This window comes from Aethina tumida, chromosome 7 (genome assembly GCF_024364675.1).
Source record: "Aethina tumida isolate Nest 87 chromosome 7, icAetTumi1.1, whole genome shotgun sequence".
Lineage (NCBI taxonomy): Eukaryota > Metazoa > Arthropoda > Insecta > Coleoptera > Nitidulidae > Aethina > Aethina tumida.
In genome coordinates, this window is record NC_065441.1 from 10,021,726 (window position 1) to 10,044,391 (window position 22,666).

The 22,666-nt window shown below is 29.1% G+C and overlaps 2 protein-coding genes and 1 long non-coding RNA gene across 3 annotated transcripts; 1 reads left to right on the forward strand and 2 right to left on the reverse strand.

Moving 5' to 3' along the window:
• Positions 1-5,378: 5,378 nt before the first annotated feature.
• On the reverse strand, positions 5,379-8,303 carry LOC109607033 (outer dynein arm-docking complex subunit 4-like). The gene is made up of 8 exons (XM_020023559.2): positions 8,163-8,303; positions 7,838-8,112; positions 7,502-7,751; positions 7,151-7,416; positions 6,621-7,057; positions 6,212-6,524; positions 5,954-6,163; positions 5,379-5,572 (listed from the first exon to the last, which is right to left on the reverse strand). The coding sequence occupies exons 1-8, from the start codon at positions 8,248-8,250 to the stop codon at positions 5,519-5,521; spliced, it is 1,893 nt and encodes a 630-aa protein (XP_019879118.2). The 5' UTR covers positions 8,251-8,303; the 3' UTR covers positions 5,379-5,518.
• A 197-nt stretch (positions 8,304-8,500) lies between these two features.
• On the forward strand, positions 8,501-10,280 carry LOC126266213 (uncharacterized). Its single transcript, XR_007548676.1, has 2 exons — positions 8,501-8,586; positions 8,995-10,280. It is a non-coding gene; the product is annotated as an uncharacterized LOC126266213 (long non-coding RNA).
• An 806-nt stretch (positions 10,281-11,086) lies between these two features.
• On the reverse strand, positions 11,087-22,135 carry LOC109597265 (transient receptor potential-gamma protein). Its single transcript, XM_020012908.2, has 19 exons — positions 21,998-22,135; positions 21,263-21,393; positions 20,104-20,341; positions 19,415-19,557; positions 18,317-18,478; positions 18,011-18,221; positions 17,291-17,525; positions 17,061-17,192; positions 16,660-16,799; positions 16,422-16,525; positions 14,733-14,866; positions 14,534-14,672; positions 14,093-14,288; positions 13,680-13,874; positions 13,552-13,593; positions 12,884-13,064; positions 12,544-12,829; positions 12,033-12,411; positions 11,087-11,981 (listed from the first exon to the last, which is right to left on the reverse strand). The coding sequence occupies exons 1-19, from the start codon at positions 22,109-22,111 to the stop codon at positions 11,619-11,621; spliced, it is 3,525 nt and encodes a 1,174-aa protein (XP_019868467.2). The 5' UTR covers positions 22,112-22,135; the 3' UTR covers positions 11,087-11,618.
• Between the last annotated feature and the right edge of the window lie 531 nt (positions 22,136-22,666).

Consider the following 22,666-nt stretch of genomic DNA (forward strand, 5'->3'; position numbering starts at 1 on the left):
ACCACAAACCAGATCAGCCCTTTGAAAATAATAGCCACTCGTGCTAGAGAAACGTCAGGAAATAATTACAACAAACGTCGACCTATAACCGTTACATTACTTACATACAACTTTTAAACTCTTCGATGACAATATCTACCATTCAATATTTTAGATAAATCAGTTCAACATTATCGATAATTTTCCCCGAAAAGTCATCATTGTTAAAATGTGCAAAATCGCTTTTAGAAGATGCGAAAAAAATGAAAATGAAATGATTTGACTGATTTATTTTTCATTGTTCTTTGGAATTTACAAACAAATTCTTTAGGATGTATAGAATTTTCACCATAGTGATTATTTTCTATATATTTACGGTCATATTTGTATTATTAAGTCGAGATGTTCAAATGTCGCAGAATCAAGACAAGTAACATTTCTATGAAACTCGAGTAAATTAATTTTTTTTTCCTTTTGCTGAAAATAACTTAGGTATATAATTTAATAATAATAATTTCATTTAACTCAGGTAGACTTTTTTATCAGGAAAAATAATAAAACTAAATTGGTCAGTCAGTTTTCGCTCAGTTTATTTTACTCTAGGTGTAATTTATGTGTATTTTCTGTTTTGCTTGACATATTTTAAATAAGACACAACGTTGGCCAAGCACTCGATAACTTGATGTTGTTACGTTACATTTTTTATTAATTACTAATCTAGTCGTTGCAAGCTTCTTAAAAAATGTGGCCTTCCATTCGGAGTAATGTTCACTGCCAAATAGCTACAGTGGCATTTATTTGCAGGGAGTTTCTAAGAGAAGGGCAGTTTAATTATGCTAAGACCGCCTTGTAAGTTTTCTACAATACTAGATAATTCTTCCTACCATCATTTTTACATTATCGGTGAACTAAAAGGAAATATTGGCAAGCGGAATATGGTGTTAGAAAAGAGATTGTACAAACAAACTATCCGTTATGCTATCAAATTTTATTAATGTCAATAGTTCAGTTCGTATCTTCATCATCAGGAATGTCAACCCCAGTTGTCGTTGTACTGGGTTGTTTAAATCATCAATCTGTAGTCAAAATTTAATATTATATTATTATATATAATATTATTAAGTTCTTAAGATGTTTTTATATAACATTAAAAATTTTATTCCACATGGACGCATATCTTGTCTTGTCATGTTCTCTATGTGCCACCAGATTCTGCAAAGAATTTGTTTGTGACCGTTGTTTGAATATCTATATTAATTAGGGTTTAAAGATCGACATTGACTGAAATTATTAATTATTACACTCATTTCGGCATACTCTCATGTATATAAAAATTACTGCACAAAATAATGTCTTCGTTGCAAAATGGTCAATTTACATTTCGTCAAAAATACTTCGTCTTCGTTGCTGTTTATCATTTATATAATACGATGAAGTCAATATCGTTCACAATTTATTTTACATACATAATACATGAAAGAAAATTCTCATACTTTATATTTAAAAATATGAATATTGTCCACTTTAATTTGAACTTTACTGCTTATTGTTTAGTTGTTTATCAACAATTCCACATGCAATTTCTTTGTGTGTGATTCTGTACACCACTTTATATGACTCACAAACTATGAAAAAAATATTAATTCGGATCTTTCTCATTGTAACATTGAACTCATTAGCGTGCTTTTTATTAATGTTAGGTATAATAGTCTGATTTACCTCTTTTATGTGTTGTCCAGTATTAATTGATAGGGCCTAGTAGGTAGTTTTCATAGACAATTTTTTTATAATATAAATAACTATTTTATGGGAAGTTTTTAATTGTTACGATAACATACCAATCTTGAATACTGCGGAACAATTTGTTTGTCAGAAGTATTCGAAGAAATGAAGAAAACGTACCACCGAATGAGAATGATGCTACTTCATGACAATGTGAGTTCTCACACAACTGAGTTTTTGAACACACAAAACATCACACGGAATATTCTCCGGATAGCTTGTACCATGTTGGAGCAATGGTGGCAAAAGTGCTTTGGAAATTAATTCACATAAAAAATTGTGTTAATCTTCATGGAGAATATTTTGAAAAACACGAAACGATTAAAATTTGTTTATATACATGTATTTCAAAAGTGATCGAACATCCATATGTGAGAGCTTTTGTATCTTCTTACATACTTAGTTATCATATTTGTTCAATACTTTGATAGTATTTTTACTGTGTTTATATTAATTGATGTATTTGTAATATGAATATTCCGAATACAAAATTATATGTAATGTAATAAGAAAGTTTTATCATTAAATTAAATACCATGTAAGAGTTAGTTTTAATTCTAGTATTAAGGTAATTTCAAATTATATATGAACCGCAATGTTGGAGATTCGAACCGAATTTCATATATTCAAGTTTGTGTAACGCTTGCTATAAAACATTTTTTTACTTCGCGGCTAATGTAAACATAAGCAGGTCCCCTCCAGTAACGACCCGAACCCGGGGAACCGAATCTTGCCGAGTCCAAAGGCACCGAACTTGTCTAACGAAAATATAAAGTTCGCAGAAAGCCCGTTTCCGAAACGGCCACACTGATCATGACTGAAGGAATTGCTAGAATTTTCTGTGAGCATTACGGCACTACGGAGAAAATATTTAATATCTCTATCATGCACGGCGTATCTCTCAACATTCAGATGGATCAAATGCTCTTCAATCTGTATATATATATATACACACACATATACGAATTCGAAGAAATCGGATTTATTTCTATCGCACAATAGACCGGTTTGTTGAACAAATATATAAATAAAAATCCGTTTATTCAGTGACAAGAAGTATTTATAAGAAGTCTGGCTTTATTTAACATTTTTTATTAAACTTTTATGCAGAGAAAAACAAGCCAATATTTTTATTATAATGCCGTTGTATAAAAATAAAGATTTTCAGGAAGGTTATTAAACAACAAAAACAATATTATTTTAATATTAGCAATACATATCTAATGAACTTAAAATTTTACTGAATATTTAATTTGATGTTTTCTTAAAAACAATGCAAACTTAATGTTTGACACACAATATTCCATGGTGATTATGATCATTTTTAAAATTTTTTCAGGTACTTAATTTATCAGAAAAATACGAATAAGATTTCGACATCTTGTCATATTGCTTTTAGTGTGAAACTTTGCAAAGCTAAGCAACACTTTATATTGCAGTTATTTACAACTGAACATATTTTTGATTGACCGGAAAGTTGTCCAGATGTAAACGTTCACAACAAAGCAGGTAGATTTAGTGTGGTAACTGTTCAAGTTAGCCCCGTAGCAAGGGTCTTGTACTTTTTATTGCTCCAGCATTATATATATATGGGTTGATCCATAACTTTTCGAGGAAAGTGTGTGCGCGGGGGTAGATTAGGCCGATTTTTTCCATGACAGTGGATCAAAAATAAAGATGCTCCTGAAAATTTGGGTCAAATTCCATCAAATCTGGCCAATGGAGAATTTTTTGAAATTTGAAATGACAATTTTTTAGTCATTTTTAAAAATCTCAGCTTCTATATAACTTAGAGATTCCGTTCAAACGACAATCTCTGAGAAACCTCTACTTCCAAGACCATCAAGATATTAGCGTTAATCTCATTTCCAGCTTAGTTGGGAGCTTCCAACTGAACAACTGCATTAGCAAAATTTTACCTTTTTTCAAAATGCTCTCAAATCTTCAATGTCCAAATTATGGGGTTAAATAAATTCTGTTGATATCTGCCCATTTTTACCATAATTGTCTCTAATTCGTTATTATACGGCCATTCAAAGCTTATCAATTTTTCAAAAATAGATATCTTTTTTCTCGGAACGATTTGCTTAAAATTTTCAGGGAAAATAGTCTATTATGTTCCCAACAAGCCCTGAAAATTTCAACTATGGTATCAGGCTTGGATCTGACTTATAAAATTTCAAACATCTCAATAATTGTGTTGTATAAAATAATTTTTCATTTGTTTAATGAATTATTTATCTATTTTCTAGTTAGAAATCTATACCTAATTTAATTATTTCATTTTACTATTATTGCTGCTCAATTAAGTGCCGTATAAAATAAATATTTCACGTTTAAAAGCGCTGTAATCGTACCTATATTTTTTTTAACTCATATTGAAGATAACATATACAATTTCCAACATTTACAATTATTATAATTATTATTAGTCTTTGCAATGACGAAGATTTCTTTGTCGTGTACAGATATTTCTGTGACTACAGCCAAGCTATACAAGTATCCCGACCGTCTTAGTTTCATACATACACATGTTCACTATTGAGAGGCGAAAACTAATATTTATTTAAAAATATAGAAATACCTACGTGTGAAACGAAATCATTTGCTGTATACGCATTAAATTCAATGTTTGGCCGCTTGAGGGCGACACCGGATTGATAATCTTACAATATGGTCTCGCCTTGTGGCTTTGTATACGCAAGCTTGTTTGTTCCATTGATTAAAAACACTTACTTGTTCTCTTCAGAGAATTGTCTCCCTTTTTTTCGTATTTGCTGCACAATGTTAACACGAACTGCTTATTAACAATGAATTGAAAAATAACATCTGTATAAATTGCTGACTATTTAAGGTCTATATAGTCTTACTAAATAAATTCCACTGAACTTTCACTTTAGATTTCTAGAACTTTTAAAAATAAGATTGTATGTACGGGCTGTGGCGGACAAATTAAAAGTTTGATTTGTTGCATTATTTACCCTGGAAAATCCGACATAGAACAATCAACAGCTGCCGCCATGGAAGTTCGACGTGTCCAATCAATGTAGGCGTGTTTCACTTGCAGTGTGTTTGATTTATATAATTTTGTTTACTTCGTATGTAATAATTTGTTATAATTATATATTACTAATAAATATTACACTAATGCTGTTCAAAAATATGTATTTCATATAAATGCTTTATTATACGAATATGTAGCAGAGTATTGATAACTTCGTATGTTGTTTATATTCTACCGAATGATATTAAATAATTAACAGTTCAATAAAACACAAATTTATGACTATATCAAACATATATAAAATATATAAATAAAATGGTAAATAGCAAAACATGTAACATTAACGTTAACCTCAAACTTAAGTGATTAGGCAACCAATCTCTCAAGTTGTAAAAAATGGATAGAATACTTTTTCTAATTATGAATATAAAATACATAAAAATATAATGAAATTTATTGCATTAACAAAAGGATGAATGACAGTTATATTTGCAATAAAAACATTATAAACATTAATAACTTTTTTTAGAAAAAATCAAACATCTTGTGGTGTAAGTTTATCCAATATTATTTGCATAATATTGAACATGTACACTGGGAAATGTCATAAAAGTAAGATATTACGAAATGTATATTTTTAATAATAATATTGAGATATTGACAAAATTCTTTCAAGTTGTAATTATACTTTTAAATTTGTCTACTTACCTTGCCAAAGGAATATTCACTTTATTATTTATAGTAACTTGTAAATTACTTGTTGGAAATGGAAAATAATAAAGTTTTCAATGACAATGTCTGACGTTTCTAAAAATAAAAAAAGGTTAGTTGAATAAACATATATAAATTTTATGCAATATCTTAAAATTAACAATGAAAAATATATTAAAATGTGTGATAAAAGGAAAGAATTTAAAAATAGGTGGTGGTAAATCAATTCGTGATATTTAACGAAAGCTTCTATCAGCTGCATTTGTTAAAAATGTCACAAATCCATTGTCGTTTAAAAGTAAAAACATACCACCTAAACACAACTAAAAAATAAACAAATAGACAAGACTAATGGTAAAACCATAAACGTGTCTAGAAATTCGTCAGAAACTTTTCTTCTTATAATTAGTAAATGGGCCACTTTAGCACCATGGTAATTTTCTCAATGCTTTCATTTGTCGATCTCTGTCACCTTACCTTACTTTGTTCACTGTCTTCTATTTTAATTCCAGGCATTACAGACATTCTTCTATTTGCTGGCATAGTAGCCAGCATCCTAAAGAGATGAGCAGCTTCACTTTGCATAGCAGAATCGGGCATAAGACCAACGATTTTCTTTTCTCGTTTTTCCAATTCTTTCGTAGCTTGCACTTCTTCAAAGTTCATCTCATGGATGACTTCTAATGCCTACATTAAGAATGAATAATATGATAGATATTCTATATTAGTACTTACTTTGGTCATAAAAGCGGTTACAACGGGATCTACCATTTGAGTACTGATGTCAATAGCTCTTAATATTTCATTTTTAGCATCATTTTTATGAGACTGTTGAACGTGTGCCCTGATAATTAATGTGAGAGCATTTATTGCCCATTTGTTATTCTCGCATATTTGAGCTTCTGTAAGGCACTTTTTGGCGTACATTCTAGATATTTCATATTGTTTCGTTTCTGAATATAATCGTGATAATTCGTGATATATCCAAACTAATTCTTCATGTCCTTGAGCTTTTTTCATACGCTCCAAATACACATCAATTTGTTTACTAAAATGGGGTGTATTATATATATTTGTAAATATTTGAATACGTATGTAATTGAGGAAAGAGGTTTAAAGTATATTTTCAACTTTATATACTTACTTAAAATCTACTATATTATCTCTGAATTGTTGAATTACAGAATCTTTTGAAAGTGTCCTCGTTAAGGTCATTCCAAAAGTAACCATTATTCTCTTCTTTTGACTTTGATCAGATTTATTGGGGTTCAACCGTTTCATATCATAATGAGCGTTACAAACGGAGGTATAAACAGCGCTCATATACATGTCCCTATTCCTCAATAATTTCTTGGGAGTTTTTTCACAAAATATCATAAGATTTTCCGTATTATTTAGAACCAATTTCCAGTCTTTACTTGCCAAGGCATTATTGATCGTTCTCATTCTTTTATCTGCATATTTTGTTGCTTTATCTTGCAATAGTTCAAATTGCTTTTCTTGTCGAGATTTTAATTCGCCCGTAGATTGTACTTCATGATATTTCAAATAATAAAATGGTCGGCGGGTACGTAACAATTCCTAATTATAAATAAATTTATAGAGATATTTTTTAGTTTTTACAATAAAATTGATATTTTATACAGAATTTTTGAAAATAGCATGATTATTTACCTGTTTATAACATACAGTTTTGTATCCAATTTTTGCAAGACTTTTGATTTTAAGAGTGCCTTTATAATTAGGTGATTTGATTCCTTTTTCCATTCTGATTTTTTGCAAATAAATTTTATCTAAATACATGCAGTCTAAATATTTTTCGGCCATATAATTTTTTATATTTTTTGTATAATTTTGCAGAGGTTTATATGGAAATGGATTGGTAAATGGTGGAATATAATTATCTTCAGAATTTGTGCTGTGTAAACTGTCTAGAATTTCTACGAAAATATTAGTGTGATTGATTTACTTAATCAAATCAATAAATTTTATCTAATTATCTATTTTTCAAAAAATAAAAATTACCTGAGCATTTTTCTTCACCATCTACGGGTGTTGTTTTGCTCTTTCTATTGCGTAATTTATTTTCCGCTGCCAAATCCTTAAATTGCTTTTTTCTGTTATTTCTTTTAGGTTTTGCTAATTTAGCTTTTGCAGTATAGGGCTTTAGAGACTCAAAATGCTCTTTCCAGGCCAATCTTCTAATTATTTTAAAATGATCTCTTAATGGTCTACCACATCGTTCACCAAGACAATTTTGTATGGCCTCGGTACACTAAATGTGAAAAATGGTGTCTCATTTTAAAATAGAAATAATAAAAACTGTAGTTGTAGAATAAAAATATTATTAAAATTACTTACATGCATAACACCCATAACAAAGTTTTCGGGCTTCTTTCTAAGAGGAATTAAACGAGTATTTTGTACCAGTGCTTCCTCAAACTCACATGTCAAATATGTTATTAACGCCTTGTGAGCCCTAGCAATTAAATTATCGGGTGCAAGTTCAATTGCTTTATTTACATCTAATAGAGCTTCTTCATAACTAACCACCTTTGACAGGGCCCATGCTCTTCCAAGCAATGCGCGAGTATCAAGAGGATTCTTTTCATAAGATTTGTTGTAATAGGTTAATGCTATAAGAGCGACTTGTATATGTATCGCAGTTATTTTTATTTTTACATACCTCTAGAATATTGTTCAAGAATGATAGTGATATAGTTTCCCCATTCTCTATATAGTACTTGAACATTAGTGATATCTTTCTTCTCCATTTTAACTTAATGATTTTTTACTTGTTAAATTAATTTCTTTGACGTGTGGAAATGTTCTTGCCAAATGTCACATAGTTGACACGTATTAAAACAATCTTTTAGTTATTTGTTAAAACTCTCAAGTGACAAAAAAATAAAAACAAAGAACAAAATAAAATATATTTTTTGAAGCACTACTAATAATACTATAAAGCAGAAATAATAAAAAGTATTAATAATGAAATATTAACAATTTCTTCGTAATATTTTATATAACAATAATACAAAAAAAAACATGATGGAAATGAATAATAAATCTTGTGAACATGGAACCATCAAGAATTATTGAGTCTTGAGGTAATTTCACTACTGATCTAGTAGTATTAATCTCCGATTTATTAAAATAAGATTACTGTAATATATTAATAATAATTTGTTTGTTTTTTGTAGTTACTACCATTTATTTTTCTTATTCTTACCTTCATTACAATTAGGTTTGTTACTAAATAAAAAAAAATTGTATTTAATAAATTTAATATTAAACAATAAGCGGTAAATACTCTAAATAAATATCACACTAATCGACAAAGATAATAAAAACTTTGTCCTTATATCTTTGTCGGTTACTATAAGTTCAACAGTATGTATATGTTTATTTTCTCTATAACTTTATATTAATATCACAGGCACACAAAATAAAAACGTATTTATTTCTTAAACATAAGTCTGTTAAATACTAATTTCATATAAATTACATTATTATAGGTTTGAACCAAGAACACGACAATAAAAAGTGGATGATGGTTTACAACAAAGTTGTGAGACAAAAGTATATGGAAAATACCATAATTCCTTTTTTATATTGCATGCCTGTACAATTGAATTAAAATATGTATATACTTATAAATTGAGAACATAATAATATGATGACTAATATATAGTAGTAACATACCATTAAAGCATCAATATAATCAAATAGCGACACATAGTACCATATAAAATTGTTTGATCGTCACCATTCTTATTTTTACTTATACAGGCTTTATATAGATTAGTTTACAAATGTAGGCACCTATTACAAATTCATATTGCTTGAGATAAAATAGAGATAGACATTTTGGTGTTAACAATAATTAAGATCTATCTCTATTTTAAATAAATATCTGAAATACATTAATTTTTTTAAGACTATAGTATATTATACAATAAATATTTGATATAGTTGCAGTTGCAGACATACTTCTAATTTCTTCTACTAACTCAAACACTTTTGGTGTTATTTTGAAAGACTTATTGTTTCAGAAACTATAGGTATTTGAATACTTCCTGATTTATGTTTTCACAAAATCCTGAGGATTGATCTTAAATCTATTTTGATCATTTTAGAATTCTTACTATGTATTAGTTTGTACTGAATTGTGTAATTAAATTTGTTTAAATTTTATAATTTTAAATCACATTGATTATTTGAAGTTTTTTTTTAATAGAAAAGTGTTCAAGTACCCTTAAAATACCTATTCTTTAATGTAACGAGTATATGATATATTACTGATACAAAATTCATACATAGAACTATTTAAACTGAGTACCCATAAATTCTAGAAGAAACTAGAGAAAATTTAAATTGGTATAAAAAGAAAAATAAAAGTTTCGTGATGTTAGTTTTTGGGGAAAATTCAGAATCCCTAAGGTTAAAGTACCTACGTTATGATTTATTTTATTTATTTTGTTTTTTAGTGTAGCTCTAATATATCACGACAACTATTTTAATATTTTGTAGATGTTGAAACTTCATGAGTGACAAATATTATAATTTTATTAGATACTGTAAACTAGAACAAATTGTAAAATAGATTTTTTTATTTTCTAAAATTAAAGTAGACTAACACAGCAAATTATGATCATGTTTAGAAACTGCGTCTTCTTATCTGTGTAAAGAACGTACTAGTATCACACTCACATATAATATGAAATTCGCATGACGAAAATAAATTTACATAATTAAATAGGCTTGAACAAGTCCAATAAGCATTATTCAGTTGCGAAATCTTGCATTAGTTTTAGTGATTTACACTCAACAACTTACTTGTGACACATAAATTATGAAAAAATCTGTTAGGGATTTTTTATTCCTTATTTATTTATCTATAACTTTATGTACAAAATTGAAAATAACGTTGTGCGTATGCATTACTAGGTAAACTGTGGTCCATTTTACTGCAAATGTATACATTTGATATAAATTTATCACAAAATATTTATGGTTTTATTATATGTATTTAACTTACAACTTATATGTGTTGTTTTTATAGTACTGCATTGCATCTATACATTTATATGAAACTATGTTCTCAGTTAGTTTTATATTTATATTACAATAATTATCATTAATTTATAAAAGATGAATATTCATACAGATCTACTTTAATGCAGCTTTATCTATTTTAAGTACTTGTACGTTTTATAACTAAATATATATTTTTTATTTTACCGTTTTAAAATTAATAACAAACATTATAAAATAAACTAGGCATAATTCGAATGAAGGTATTACAATTACCTAATAAATACTTTAGAATATTTGCGCTTTATACTTTAAATAAATTAATGGAAGTACTAACGTACGTTGATATAAAAAATCTAACCTAATTTGTTGAATTTACAGTTTTTAAATTAACTGATGTGTATTTAAAGTATAAATGTAAATTTTAATTGTAATTTGTATACATATGTATATAAATATACATACATATGTATTATACAAACATTCATAATTTGCTGTGTCATATTCATATATTAATTCTTTTCATTTCATATCTACATACATATATAATTAAATAATACAATTTATTTAAGTTAAAAATTAACTGAACTTGCTCTAAAAACAATAATTTTTATATTGATGACGTCTATAAAATTTGAATGTAGTTTGATTCATTTCAAATATTCTCTACTCATTATATATACAATGAAAAAGGTACGAAACTTAAGAAAGTCTGATTTTCGGGTCCTACATTACATATCAGTAATTATAATTATTGATAATAAATATCGAAATTTTGCTTCTGTTTTGGAAACCTTTATAATCGTGGAAGTGGAACGCATATAAAATACAGGTATAAAAAAGGAAGATCTAATTACAGTAAAAAATTATTGTAGTTTCATTAAAACATTCACGAGTAAAAATCGATATAATATTTCGTTGATAGAGGTTTCGAGTAAATTATTTTATATTTTAAAATCTGTCATTTCATGAATCTTAAGGCACTAAAATGAACGGATAAAATGTTAAAATTAGATAGAGTTGCCATTATGAGAATCCTCGGAACAAAATGGATTGTATTCTGTTTATTTCAGAAGTGTTAATTTAAATATTTAAGTAAATCAAATTATAGCCATCCAGATGGTCCATTGTGTCCGCTTAGAGGTATAATACCTGGTAATTTTGGAAGGTTATAAGAACTTGGAGATTCTTCATACAACACTTCATTTTTTTCGTCGTCTGGAGTTTGAGATCCTGCTTGATTACTTGATGAAGAATTGTACAAAAGTGGTTCTTTAGATGACGATCCAGAAGGAACATTGTTAATTTCGACCGCAACAACGCTTTCCTCAGTTGTCGAAGGTGTGATGGTTCTGGCCATGGATTCATGATGCTTGCGAACAGTGTGGTCATTAGAATGTGATAATACTTGTACGATTTCCGGCACTCTGGTAGGAACACTTGAAGCTCGTTTTAATACTTGTGGCATCTGAGATAACATCTGTCAATAAAACTGTTGGTTTTCTATTACTTATTTTACCTTTTTACTCGTAGATTTTTTAGTCGAACTGTTTTCATTGGAAGGAACTATGGGGCTAGCGTTTCTGGAAGCTGAGAATTTTTTCCTTTTTCTTTTGAGTAAAGCTAAACCTTGAGCCAAGCCGTGGAGTTCGGGTTCTGCTTCGTGGCTTTCATTTATGTCCAAGCTAGGATTTGAATCTGACCGACTAACAGATCCATTTTCATCCGAAGCTGGACTGTGGCTTTGGGAATGATTGTTTCCATGTTCTCTGCAATTATTACACACGGAATCTTCAGAACGGGATCTTCCAATTAACCTGGACACCTTCCCAGTTTTTGCGGCTTCAATTAATGTTCCCCAACGACGTTTGTGGGAATGGCTTCGTTTAATGTGAAATCTGGAAACGAGAGTTGTTTAATTAATAATATAAAATTCAATCAGATTTATTTGTAAATTATGTAAGATGTTTTACTTTTTATCAATTTATTCAATTAACTAATATCACTCAATTATTAATATGTTATTATACTTTGATAATCCTTTATGATGATGTTGATTCGAATGTGATTCATTTATACTGCCTTGAGATGAAGATACTGTGCTGCTATGCTGGTGCAATTTTCTTGGAGTTGAGTTAAAGATTCCTGACAATGTGGAACCGAAAAAGTCGTGATGTTGCCCCTCATGTTGTTGTAAAGATGCTATAAATTCAGCTACGGGTGGAAGTGACCCAGAAGATGTTGACGGTTGTGGTCCTATATTAAATCCCTTCATTAATCGTCGCTCTTTTTGTCTGTTTTTCTTTCCACCCGTTCCTAAAGGAACATATAAAATCATAATAAATGAATGTATTATTTTATTAAACTTACCTAAGCCACTATGAGCAGTTAGCGTGTTCATTCCAGATTTTTTAAGGATCTCAATAAGCTCGAATCTAAATGCGGAAATATCTTGCTTAATTTCATTGACATCATCTTCCGTTACTCCTTGATTTTCCGCCTTTCGTTGTTCGACAGTTACGTAACGTCTGACTAAATTTCTCATGATGCTCTATAAATGCAAATTAGAATAATACGTTAATGGGTCAAAAATAGTATAATTATTTTTATCATCATTGATTCGAAATTTTTACTTCAATAAAGCTAATACTAACAACAACAAACAAGTACAAAATTCTTTGAACGTCGTCATAACCGGAGTGTGATTTGTAATAAGTTTCTTATTAATATAATATAAAGAATAAATGCAGTTTCCATTCCACCATTAATTGATGTAAAAATTTCATATTTTTCACATAAACTAAATTAAATTAATTTTTTTAAATAAAATGTGCAAAGCTTTTAAAATAATTTGTACATTTAAACAAAAGCTTAAAAGAGTCAAATCAAATTAGTTCACTGTGTTAAAACAGAGCTTCCTTAAGTTACCTTAAATATTTAAATATAAATTCAGGGTGTTGAAGATTCTAAGCCTTAGAAGTGGAAGTTTGGTTATTTAATAAGAAAAAAATATTAGAAAATCCTTGAAATATACTTACTTGATATCTGAAGTCTCGTTCACTAGCTTGTTTCACTTTCTTCTGAAAAGACATATCTCATTAGTTTTTTCAAGTAAATAGGGAATAAACTAATTATGTATAATAAACAATAAAGTGCAAATATTTACCCTAATTGTCCTCATATGTTCTTTCTTAGCTGCTCTAGACTGGCCACATAGTTTTCTTCTAAACCATTGTATTATATACCACAACGTTTTGGGGGTTGGAATAACATTGAAAGGAGGAGGAACGGTACCACCTTCTTCAAAATAGCTGATCCAGAGCTTACTTCGGGCAAATTTCCATTCAGTATCAGCTCGTTCCTGAAATATAATTTTGAATATGGTTTTATTTAATTAACTCTTTAATTTTAACGTAGATATAAAGCAGTATAGTAGAAGTTATAATTAGGACATATAATTTAGTGCGACATCGAAATAATGAAACAACATTTTATCACCACTTGGTATTAAGAAATATTGAAGTGACATAGTCGGACACGAAGGTTGGTAAGTATTATGAGAAACAGATATGTACTTACCGATATAAGTTGATAGGAGTGGTTCATCATAGCAATTAGCAGATTCAGCAGAACGACAATATTGATGACGGAGTATGTACCGAACATAAGCATACCCCAGAAACGTGTAAATATTTTGATTTCGTGAAGTTCGAAACTTTCTAAATCAATTAAGCCGAATACAGCCCAGAATAAAGTTTGGCTGGTTTCAAATAGGCTGAAATAAATATTATAATTTCATATTAACATTATTTTGTATCTTGAAAATATTTTACATGAAACACGTCAGTTTGAGCAATATTTTATTCTATGATACCAACCACTCTTTTTTAAGTTTTTAACTAGATTAGAGTTGAAGCGGGTGGAATAAATTATGCTCAAATTTTGTCATTTGTGTTATGAATGTACTTTTAGTTTTTTATAAAATTATGTTGTATAATTAAAATACACTTAAAAACTTACTTTGAGAATCGCCTCCATATCGTGCATGCGTTTGTGTCAGTCTGATTATTGCCAGTAGTGTTTCGTGACGTTTCGATGTTTTCAGATGGACAATGAAGTCTTTCAGCTTCAGCGTAATACCATAAGAGTTGATTTAGGCCTGTTATAAAAATCCAAGTTTATTACTTATGAAATTTTAACATAGATTTGCGGTACTTACCACATGAAAATGCAAATAAGACGAGCACGTACAAAAAAAAGAATTTCATTATATCCATAACCATTCTGGAGAGGGAAACTTGTAAGGGCCCCAAATGTGGATTTACGGAAAAAATGTATACTAGTTTCAACGAACTGAAAATTAAATTAAGTACATATTTACGAACTATATTTTTTGCAATAGTAAAAATATACAACATATATAAATCACAGAATCTATTATAAGAATTAAGAAGAGTTGTCGCTAGATAAAATATATTTGTATATTTATTTTCTCTCACATAGTTTATGTTTCGTGTTTATAGTTTCATGTCAAGGAACTGCCAAACATTTCTAAATAAACTTTGCTTCACTGAAAATTCGCATTAACTGAACACACTAAACAACTTGAATCTAAAATTGTATAACTTAATAAAACTGGGCTACGTTGAACAAGTCTAAACAAATTTTTTGTAAAACCACACAATATTTATCTATTTTAATATCATCATGTTCATTTCGAAAATTCCATTTGTAACAAGTAATCTCTGTTTTATTTATTAAAAAATTTACTGTCTGCACGATATGTATGATTTTATTTTATCTTCAATCAGTTTCAGCAATGTTTTGTTGCATTCGTGTCCATCATTGTAATAAACCCGGATTTTCAGTGTTTCATGTCTGTCAAATTTTAGTATAGAATTATGTGTTAATAACTTTATAACGCCAATATTAAAATTGTTTTTGAAAATATGTATATTAAAACCATTTCTAAATTTATGTGCGTACAAACTGTGCGAAATAACTCAAATGAAAAGTAATAAATTAAGCTGTCACACGCAATGTATTCACCAGTTCATCCCATTTTCGTTGGGCCTGGAATCTGTAAGTCGTATATCACATTTGGTTGTAGAATGTGATAATTTACGTAAAACACTTCATTATTTTGCAAGTATCTCAATTGTCTAAAATTATTATTATTGTTTATTTTTAAAATTATTACATATAATCTTCTAATTTTTTGATTTTGTTACATATTTCAGTGATATTAGACACTGAAACAAGTATAAAATTTAATTTAAAAATAATTGAAACAATATTTTGAAAGTTACGAAACCTGCTATTTATTTCTAATTAATGAGCAGCATATCTTGTTAAAAACAACATAAATCCTAATACAAAATTGTTTTCTGTCAAATTTAATCACTTTTAATTACTTTTAATAAAGCGGTGTGGTGAAAATATGTCATCCTAAAGCTTATTTGGAATTAACAACTAAATCTACAATAAAATTTAGTTAAGCTGTGATATTTGGATTAGAATATTAGAAAGTTAAATGAATTTGAGTTGAATGAAAACTTTTATTCAATTTTTTTTTTATTTCATAAGGATTTTAAATCTTTAAAAATGTAATTCTATTTTCGAGGAAGATATTTCAACATTTGATTTCAAACTTCAATGTACTCATAAGTTGCTTACATAAGAAGTTTTTAGTATTCTCGACAATGAAAATTCAAATTATTCAAATCTTCTATCCCCATTTATAAGAAGAACAAAATTCTAATTTATCATTAATGGTACTAAATTTTTTAACTGAAAAGTAATTGTTATATCTAATTACAACTTTAACTACTGTATATTAATTAACAAAATATTCAAAAAATGATGGAAAATAGTTTTACTATTAATAATTAATTAATAATATTCTTACCTGAATATATTAGCTGCAGAAAATAAACCTTCGGAGATCAACATTGGGTCCCACGCATCCCATTCTTCTCTATGTTTTGTTGCCAAAGTTGGTTGTTGATATACCTGTTAAAGATAAAAAACCAGGAATGATAATTTGGAAAATATTTTTAGTCCCTTATGAAATGTTTTAAATAATTAAATAATCTAGTAATTGAATTTATTAGGAAATTAAATGTAATTAATAATTAGTAACATACCTGATAAATTGAAACCACACGCAGCGCAACGGTGGCCACATACAACGAATTTGTTATAAAATCGATTACATTCCACATGTCTCGAACATACTCCTCCAGTCCAACATCCCATAATTGCTTTATTTCACTCCATATATAACCTAAATTAATTTGTGGCGTTTAAATTTGTATAAACATTGAGTTAAAATATTCGTAGTAAATATTGATCTTGTTAAGAAGTAGTGGTTGTCCACAGTTAAAAGTTCCTGAATGCTTCGGCTCGGTGAAGTTAAAGAGAAATTTATGCGTAGCTTTCACCCCACAGTTTCCCTCTGATTAATTAGTATGCCGAAGTTTAATTTTTATTTGAGTAAATAGCATTATAAAACTAAAAGACAATCAAATCAACTTTAACAACTTACCGCTTACATAAGCCAAAATTATCCATTCCACAAGAAACGGTTTTGCCCCTCTTTTAGTGTATTGATCAATGTCTTCAGATATGTAGAAAAGAGATTGTAGATATTGTCTTTGAGATGCAAGAATTAACATAACTAAAAAAAGAAATGAGATGTGATTTGAATTAAATAATTTTCACGTAAAAGTAATTTTGTTACGTCATGGAAAAATATTTTGTTGAATAACAACTTACATAAAAAAGTGAAGTAAGATGCTGAATGGCATATAAACTTGATAAAAGGCTTTCTCATTGTTTGCCCTACAACCGAGTGGGGTGCAATTATGTAAGCGATAGAAAACAGAGGGAAAAGCATGCCAATGCGCACGATTTCGATGCCTTGTAGGAACATGTTTTTTCTGCGGAATCCGGGTAAACCTTCATACCATATTGATGCCAGAAGCTGCTGAACATTAGAATGTGCCACAAACTGTAAAATAATATATTCAAATAATAACACACGAAAATAAAAATTTAAAACAAAATATTTCAATTCAATTAACCCTTCGATTGGAGTTGAAGAAAATTTGGAAGCTTTATCCTATTCTTTGTTAAATATTTTCTAAATATGGACTCATATCTTCATATGATCTATGATTTATCCCATTAGTAAGTAACTTTTGCTCATATTTATAATAAATTTAGTATTAATTGTGTTAATTTTATTGAAGAAAGTAAGCCATTCTCGCAAACTAATGGAGATTATAGTCGGCAAGAAGCTATCGATCAAGAAGTGCAATGACTCCTGTTGGGCGGGGATGAATGTTTACAATCGTTTCTTCTCCGAAAAGAGTAAATATTATTACAAAATATATTATTTTGATCGCCAAGAATTTATTTTATAAATTAATAAATGAAAATTGTTTTTCTTGTATAATGCCCATGAATTTGTAATTATAATAAGTTGTATCTTACCTTCTTTTGCCTTAATTTAATAGCTAATTTTAATCTATTAAGATGCATTCTATCTCCGTGTTCGAACGCTGGTCCCGTTGGGTCATGGTTTAATAGCACTTCTAATTCATACGAACTTCTAGTGTGGTCCAATAGTGCCGTTGCGAAGTCCTGACACTGTTTTCTAAGTTCTTGATATTCACTTTTGAATTCATGTTCCATGAAACTTAATCTATAACAATTTTTTACAAGACATTATGTTTTGCATAAATTGCATCAACTTATTATTCAGTGGATAGTATAAAACTTAAAAAAAAAAAGATTTACCTACGAAGTTCCCAAGATAGTTCAAACGCTGTTAAAATTGGATCCTTCGAGGATAAGGCGATCAATGAAGGAGACGCCAAGGCCCGATATGCGTTTATCCTGCTCCTGGAGTGCCTTAAGGAATCTTCGAAACGAGATGTCACACATTCGTCGCATCCGCATCTGATGTTAATACATTTATGGATAAAAAAATATTTATGGATACGCCCATAACTTGGGACCAAAAAGAATGCGTTATTTAATTTTTACGCATCATATATAAACCGCTTATCGATTATCACTCTACTACATCCTTTGACAACGCAGTTCCCACATCAAACTGTACAATTCAATTTGATTGATAGTCTAATTGATTAAATTACGTTCGTCGTCTGACTTTAATGAAATTTTCTGCTGCTTTTATCTGACAAAATTTACTTGATTATAAGGGGCTATGTTTCTTCACAGATTTCTTGTAACAAAGTTAATTTAGTTAGATCGAATCCACATTTTTTTCCACTGGATTACACAAAACAGATTACTTCAATAAATTAATACTTCAGTAAATAATGAATAATTTTCGTGTTATTACGTATTCTACAATATTTCGTTGGATATCTGATAAGATTAATTAACGGTAATTCTCCTTACATCATGTTCTTGTTTAAAAGATTGTTTTTACAACTTACTACAAAAATATAAATGTATATCTTTGAACTTTTCGCGTGACATATATCTGCACAAGACAAATAGTAAACATTTTGCAGCATATGGTTTAACTTATCATGCTGCTGGGAAACGTTATATGTAAGCTGTTACTTCGCGAATGAAGATGATGTGACTCTAGAGAAATGAGAAGTGTGAAAACCATCACAGCAGAGGGAAAACTGCTGTAGATATTAATAAAAACCAAAACGCTGTCTATAATCTTATATTCCATAGAGTTTCAGAACATTTGGATTCCACTATTATGGTTATACTGATTATGGTAAGATAAAAATAATTATCTACACGACAATTTAAGTCCACAAATTGAAGATTATTACAATATAAAAAATAAATTATATGGTAATGAATGAAGAGAGAATTATTAGGTGTGGTAACACCAAATTATTTTACCTGACATCATGTGGCATGGGAAGTGTAGCACCACGATCTAGAAGGATTTTAATAATTTCATAGTTGTCCCTATGTGCAGATAGAATTAAAGGGGTAATGTCCGGTGTAAACGTGGCTGTATCTGGTGGGAGAGCTTCCCAACTCTGAAAATAGTTTTTAAATTTTAATCCAATTTTATTGACAACCAATTCAATTTATTTTATGTAAGGTTTTGAGAGAAAATAATAATGAACACTCGTTAAAGTAAAGTAAATCGTTAAAGAAAAATGGGGATACGGAGAAATAAACATAAATCTGTGCACTGACACTGAGGATACCATGCTTTACTGTTAAGTCCTGGCGGATTTGGGGTGATTGATATGTTAGGAGGTTAGGAGGGAGAGTAATGGCTTTTGTTGTCGATATATATTTTACCATTATTTTAATATTTTTGGTTTTTCATATTTAAATAGAATGTTGAATATAAAATATGTAAAAACTAAATGTGAAAGTAAAATTTTGGTGAATGCGTTAAAATATTTTTTTTAATTTAATTAAAACAATAAAGAAAATTTATATTTTATTAATTTATATTACATTCAGATTGGATTTTTTTTTATATAAATTTAATTGCATAAATTTGGAATTTTTCTACAAATAAATCTAGTATTTTATAAATTTATTCGGTTTTGGATATTATGAGTACTTACGTGGGGCTCACCAGGCTTATGGATTGTCTCCTCGTGTTCTAAAAGCACTTCCACCGCTTCCACAAATTCTTCTGATATAGCGTGTAACAAGGCATCTTTAGTTTCTACTTTATGACCTATAAGCAACTCAACCATTTCTAAATTTTCATTATCTATTGCCATTAATAGTGCACTGCGACCTAATGGATCGACACAGTTGATGTTTATGTATCCAGTTTCTTCGGCTCTTTTCAACATACTGTAACAAGGGTGGAAACCATCATTTCACACATAAATGTTTGTGGCTTATGAATTATGCTACAGTCTTTGTAATACAAGTACGTAATCACGTGTTCAATGACGTACCCCACATAAATTCTTGGCAAAATCACAGAAACCCAATGTATTAAAACAAACAAGTAAGAAGAGTTATCTCACCCATATGACTTGACCATTCAGCACGCGTTAAATTTGTAATTTAAACGGGAAATACTGTTTGGCAATGCTGTTGTATCATATATCACAGATATTCATATCACAAAAAACAATTACCTTATTAATGTTATTATAATTATAATAATAATTTATGTTGGACTGGTAGTTCTTTATAAGGTGTACTTATTAATTTGATTTATTTGGTACCAAAAATGATGTTCTGTTTCCAAAGATCGTGGATAGTTTCAAAAACGGTGTAAAGATTTATATAATATAAATAAAAACTATATTAATATTCATGGAAAATATGTCAAAAATAATATACCACAGTATTAAATCTTATTTCAGTTCTTTTCTCACAAAACGTGAAAGGCAACTTTCGTGAACGTTACAAAGAAAACACAATGTAGGGAAGATAAATATGTTTATCTCTCATTAGGGAAACGAGAGCGATGGTTCAATCTGGTTAGGTAAATATCGATATTGTTCTGTTCTTTACGCAAATAAGAAATAAAGACTTAGATAGAAATAGATATATTATTTTCTAAATGATAAATCTTAATTTACAAAATATATAGTGTTCTTTTGTTTCTTTAATTATATTCATCATAAGTATATAAAAGAAAAAATAATGGAGGTTTGATAACATACATATTTGTTAATATGTATTTTGTATTTGCAAAAAGAGATGAATAAATCCTAAGAATATTATTGAACAAAACCAAGTCAGGTAAACGTAACTCACCGTCTTGTCGACGCAACATCACCCCTTTCCACTGCCAATAGGAATTTTTTCTCGTCCATTGACAATTGAGCGATTTCCTGGTGGGGTCTGATGACGTTTTCCTCCTCCATCATGCCATGAATACTGTGTCTCTGTCCAGCAAATAGAAAACACTCTCTCATTAGGGATTCAGACAAATTGACAGTGATGTACGACAAGGTATTATGTTTCTATGTAGGTAAAATGATCTAAACGACCTATTGCAATTAATTGGATGAAGCATTTTCCACGTTTTCACTCTTTTTAATTAGTTATTTTACTGTATACGCATATACAACGTAGTATTATGAAATGCATATTTCAAAAATATGCTGGAAAAAATTGATGTTTTTGCATTATTCATACAAACGAATAAATTTCCTTCCCATTGTATAATGATGATCAATCAATCAAAAGGCAGAATCTCGTGGTATTTACATGCTAATCACACAGATAGACCATACAGAACAACCGTTTTATGTTATCTCGTATTGTAGGCAAGATATTCAACATTTGTGTACATTGTAATTTATCTAATAAACAGCTATTCCTTGAGGATTAGATTGACGTTCAAAACAGTAAATTAATACCAATGTATTTGGTTTCTCAAATTACATGACTCAACTTTCTTTTGGAATTTGTTGTTAGGATGACCTGTGACTTAACTGACTTAACAGACACATTATATTACGTATACATTATATAATTATTACTTACTTTTACTTTTTTGTCAATAGGTGGCTTCTCCATCATATTTGTCGCTAACATATTGAGATCTTTAGGAATATCGATGCAGGTTTCAGTTCCTCCCACGGAACCGTGGGGTACCATCTTCGTACTCGCCGTTTCCTCATCTTCCGGTGCGGTATCTGGAACAAATTTTACGTATAGTACACACAAATCTATGAAAATAGATAATGTAATGTTAATTTGTCTTAAATTTTCGAAGAAGACCGATCGATTTTTCTATTGCAATAAAAATAATTAATTTTTTAAACATCGTTTACATCCGGAAGCTAAACAGGAAAAGAAGACTAAACTGTGATTTGATGAGTTTTGTTATGGAAAATTAACAATTAGCTTAATGCACAAATTGAATAATGAATAGCCACATAGTAAATACGAATTAATGTTTAATTGCTCCAATTCTATTTTGCTCATATAATGTGCTAAGAAACTATTAAACAAGTAATTTCCCTGATTGTCTCATTTATTGAGAATGTCTAGACGAGTCGTAATGTTCATTGTTTAACTACTTACTATTAAATTATGTACAAAAAAACCCTTCTCTGGAATCTAAAAAGAAGACTTTCAAAGATGCATTGCATGCTTGTTCGAGAAAACAACTAAATATATTATTTAAAATCTTTTCAGTGATGAATATTT

Coding starts and splice junctions, on each gene's coding strand:
- LOC109607033 (XM_020023559.2), bottom strand. CDS start 8,250: ATGGAGAAGAAAGATATCACTAATGTTCAAGTACTATATAGAGAATGG. Junction 7,058..7,150: donor AAACTGTATGTTATAAACAG/GTAAATAATCAT, acceptor ATTTATAATTAG/GAATTGTTACGTACCCGCCG. Junction 6,164..6,211: donor TAACCGCTTTTATGACCAAA/GTAAGTACTAAT, acceptor TTCTTAATGTAG/GCATTAGAAGTCATCCATGA.
- LOC109597265 (XM_020012908.2), bottom strand. CDS start 22,111: ATGGTACCCCACGGTTCCGTGGGAGGAACTGAAACCTGCATCGATATT. Junction 16,800..17,060: donor AATTTTGGCTTATGTAAGCG/GTAAGTTGTTAA, acceptor AAATTAATTTAG/GTTATATATGGAGTGAAATA. Junction 11,982..12,032: donor AAAAATCTACGAGTAAAAAG/GTAAAATAAGTA, acceptor ATGTTATCTCAG/ATGCCACAAGTATTAAAACG.